This window comes from Sardina pilchardus, chromosome 8, assembly GCF_963854185.1.
Source record: "Sardina pilchardus chromosome 8, fSarPil1.1, whole genome shotgun sequence".
Classification (NCBI taxonomy): Eukaryota; Metazoa; Chordata; class Actinopteri; order Clupeiformes; family Clupeidae; genus Sardina; species Sardina pilchardus.
The window spans coordinates 862858-867857 of NC_085001.1; the positions used below are offsets into that span (position 1 = coordinate 862858).

At 50.0% G+C, this 5000-nt stretch overlaps 1 protein-coding gene across 1 annotated transcript in view; it reads left to right on the top strand.

Annotated features, from left to right (window-relative positions):
* The window catches only part of dnm1b (dynamin 1b), a 39854-nt gene that overhangs the window by 11591 nt on the left and 23263 nt on the right, over nt 1-5000 (top strand). Inside the window, exons 7-8 of the mRNA XM_062542271.1 lie at nt 211-353; nt 4718-4853. Of these exons, the coding sequence (XP_062398255.1) occupies nt 211-353; nt 4718-4853 (279 nt within the window). The remainder of the gene's footprint in view (nt 1-210; nt 354-4717; nt 4854-5000) is intronic.

Genomic DNA, 5000 nt, shown 5'->3' on the forward strand with positions numbered 1-5000 from the left:
AGCAACTGACCAATCACAGCACAGAACTCACTCAGGTTTCCCTCCCTCCCAAAGCAACTGACCAATCACAGCACAGAACTCACTCAGGTTTCCCTCCCTCCCAAAGCAACTGACCAATCACAGCACAGAACTCACTCAGGTTTCCCTCCCTCCCAAAGCAACTGACCAATCACAGCACAGAACTCACTCAGGTTTCCCTCCCTCCCAAAGCAACTGACCAATCACATCCGTGACACGCTCCCGGCGCTGCGCAACAAGCTGCAGAGTCAGCTGCTGTCCATCGAGAAGGAGGTGGAGGAGTACAAGACCTTCAGACCCGACGACCCCTCACGCAAGACCAAGGCCCTGCTGCAGTGAGTCTACACACACACACACACACACACACACACACACACACACAGTGAGAAGGAGGTGGAGGAGTACAAGACCTTCAGACCCGACGACCCCTCACGCAAGACCAAGGCCCTGCTGCAGTGAGTCCACACACACACACACACACACACACACACACACACACACACACACACACACACACACAGTGAGAAGGAGGTGGAGGAGTACAAGACCTTCAGACCCGACGACCCCTCACGCAAGACCAAGGCCCTGCTGCAGTGAGTCCACACACACACACACACACACACACACACACACACACACACACACACACACACAGTGAGAAGGAGGTGGAGGAGTACAAGACCTTCAGACCCGACGACCCCTCACGCAAGACCAAGGCCCTGCTGCAGTGAGTCCACACACACACACACACACACACACACACACACACACACACACACACACACAGTGAGAAGGAGGTGGAGGAGTACAAGACCTTCAGACCCGACGACCCCTCACGCAAGACCAAGGCCCTGCTGCAGTGAGTCCACACACACACACACACACACACACACACACACACACACACACACACACACAGTGAGAAGGAGGTGGAGGAGTACAAGACCTTCAGACCCGACGACCCCTCACGCAAGACCAAGGCCCTGCTGCAGTGAGTCCACACACACACACACACACACACACACACACACACACACACACACACACACAGTGAGAAGGAGGTGGAGGAGTACAAGACCTTCAGACCCGACGACCCCTCACGCAAGACCAAGGCCCTGCTGCAGTGAGTCCACACACACACACACACACACACACACACACACACACACACACACACACACAGTGAGAAGGAGGTGGAGGAGTACAAGACCTTCAGACCCGACGACCCCTCACGCAAGACCAAGGCCCTGCTGCAGTGAGTCCACACACACACACACACACACACACACACACACACACACACACACACACACACAGTGAGAAGGAGGTGGAGGAGTACAAGACCTTCAGACCCGACGACCCCTCACGCAAGACCAAGGCCCTGCTGCAGTGAGTCCACACACACACACACACACACACACACACACACACACACACACACACACACAGTGAGAAGGAGGTGGAGGAGTACAAGACCTTCAGACCCGACGACCCCTCACGCAAGACCAAGGCCCTGCTGCAGTGAGTCCACACACACACACACACACACACACACACACACACACACACACACACACACAGTGAGAAGGAGGTGGAGGAGTACAAGACCTTCAGACCCGACGACCCCTCACGCAAGACCAAGGCCCTGCTGCAGTGAGTCCACACACACACCACACACACACACACACACACACACACAGTGAGAAGGAGGTGGAGGAGTACAAGAACTTCAGACCCGACGACCCCTCACGCAAGACCAAGGCCCTGCTGCAGTGAGTCACACACACACACACACACACACACACACACACACACACACACACACACACACACACAGTGAGAAGGAGGTGGAGGAGTACAAGAGCTTCAGACCCGACGACCCCTCACGCAAGACCAAGGCCCTGCTGCAGTGAGTCTACACACACACACACACACACACACACACACACACACACACACACACAGTGAGAAGGAGGTGGAGGAGTACAAGACCTTCAGACCCGACGACCCCTCACGCAAGACCAAGGCCCTGCTGCAGTGAGTCTACACACACACACACACACACACACACACACACACACACAGTGAGAAGGAGGTGGAGGAGTACAAGACCTTCAGACCCGACGACCCCTCACGCAAGACCAAGGCCCTGCTGCAGTGAGTCTACACACACACACACACACACACACACACACACACACACACACACACACACACACACACACACACACACACACACACACAGTGAGAAGGAGGTGGAGGAGTACAAGACCTTCAGACCCGACGACCCCTCACGCAAGACCAAGGCCCTGCTGCAGTGAGTCTTATATACACACACACACACACACACACACACACACACAGTGAGAAGGAGGTGGAGGAGTACAAGACCTTCAGACCCGACGACCCCTCACGCAAGACCAAGGCCCTGCTGCAGTGAGTCCACACACACACACACACACACACACACACACACACACACACACACACACACACACACACACACACACACACACACAGTGAGAAGGAGGTGGAGGAGTACAAGAACTTCAGACCCGACGACCCCTCACGCAAGACCAAGGCCCTGCTGCAGTGAGTCTTATACACACACACACACACACACACACACACACACACACACACACACAGTGAGAAGGAGGTGGAGGAGTACAAGAACTTCAGACCCGACGACCCCTCACGCAAGACCAAGGCCCTGCTGCAGTGAGTCTACACACACACACACACACACACACACACACACACACACACACACACACACACACACACACACACACACACACACACACACACACACACAGTGAGAAGGAGGTGGAGGAGTACAAGAACTTCAGACCCGACAACCCCTCACGCAAGACCGAGGCCCTGCTGCAGTGAGTCTACACACACACACACACACACACACACACACACACATACAAGACCAAGGCCCTGCTGCAGTGAGTCTACACACACACACACACACACACACACACACACACACACACACATACAAGACCAAGGCCCTGCTGCAGTGAGTCTACACACACACACACACACACACACACACATACATACAAGACCAAGGCCCTGCTGCAGTGAGTCTACACACACACACACACACACACACACACACACACACAAGACCTAAGCCCTGCTGCAGTGAGTCTTTGAGTCAAGGTTCTGCAAGCTGACTGTAAAAGACAAAGCACAACTCCAGAACCTTGTGAAGAGGGCAGGGACAATGATGGGGACTCAGCCCTCATCCTCCGTACAGGAGATCTTTGAGGACACAGTTAGGAAGTTAGGTTTTAAAATAGCCACAGACCCAACCCATGTCCTAAATATGGAGTCTGAGCTGTTAGCCTGACTCTCGCCAGACCCTTGTAGTTCCACCATGCTCCACCAGAGGCGCTGCGCTGAGCTCCACACCAGGGTCTGTGGTATAGTTTGTTGAGAAACCCAACAGCTGTTGGTACAGCTGATCTCAGGTATCTGTTAGACCTGACCCATTTTAGAGAGTTAAACCTCCTTCCTGATGGTAGGAGGCAAAATACACACACTCTCTCTCTCACACACACACAAACACAAACACTCTCCATCAATGGTCATCTGAGTCTTTTGTAAGGTTCTTTGATGATTTTTTTTTTTTTTTTTTTTATTTATTTAAGAGAGGGACAATGTACATTAATCAACATGCCCCATTGGAACATGTAAATGCACCAGATTTAGTCAAAGACTATTTTCCATCTGCAGTCCCTGGCAGGTTGATGTTTAAAAGAAGACAGATGAAGAAAAAAGACATAAAATATGTATACAGACATACAATCACAAGTAATACAAGCACTACATACTGACATAGCCAGAAAACAGACTAGGATGACAGATGTAGCAACATACCAGCATAAGAGAATGGGAAGGAAAAATAAAAGACATAAAACATAAAATAGATTAAACACAGAGCTTACACAGCAGTCAGACAGCTCACAAATGCAGACAAAAAGATGGTGAAACCACATTACTTGTGAGTGCATATTTGTTTGTCCAGTAGCCATTGTTTTATGGATTTAGTGAATTGGTTTATGCTTGTGCTGCTCCTAAACTGTATTGGTATGGTATTCCAAGTGTGTGCAGCTCGGTAAGAGAAGGCTGACTGGGCAAAAGCTGTTTTTCTGTATGGTATTTTGCAGTCCCCTCTAGTAAAGGATCTTGTGCTTGTGTTTAGATTTTGCTTGATGAACTCATTGAGTGGAGGTGGGGCTAAGCCATGAAAGATCTTATAGACTAGCACTATATCAGCAAGCTTAATCATGTTTTCCCAGTTGAGGAACTTATATTTTGCTAAAACATTACAATGATGATAAGCATTTGGTTTCTTATCCAGTGTTTTCAAAGCCTGCTTATAAAGCTTTTCTACTGGTTGTAGAGTTGTTCTTGATGCCTGTGTCCAGCTGGTAAGACAGTAGTTTATGTGTGACAGTATCATAGAATGCATATACAACTTAGATGCTTCAGTTGTTAAATTATTCCTTATGTATCTAAAATTGTTAAGATTGAATTTTATTCTGTGTACAACCTTCTTCACTTGGGTTTTAAAAGTGAGTTGTGAATCAATTACTATACCAAGGTACTTATATTCGTTCACAACTTGTAACAACTTGTAATGATGTGTGTGTGTGTGTGTCTGTGTGTGTGTGTGCAGGATGGTGCAGCAGTTTGCTGTGGACTTTGAGAAGTGCATCGAGGGCTCTGGTGACCAGATCGACACCTATGAGCTATCAGGAGGAGCTCGCATCAATCGCATCTTCCACGAGCGCTTCCCCTTTGAGCTCGTCAAGGTAACACACACACACACACACACACACACACACACACACACACACCTATGAGCTATCAGGAGGAGCTCGCATCAACCGTATCTTCCACGAGCGCTTCCCCTTTGAGCTCGTCAAGGTAACACACACACACACACACACACACACACA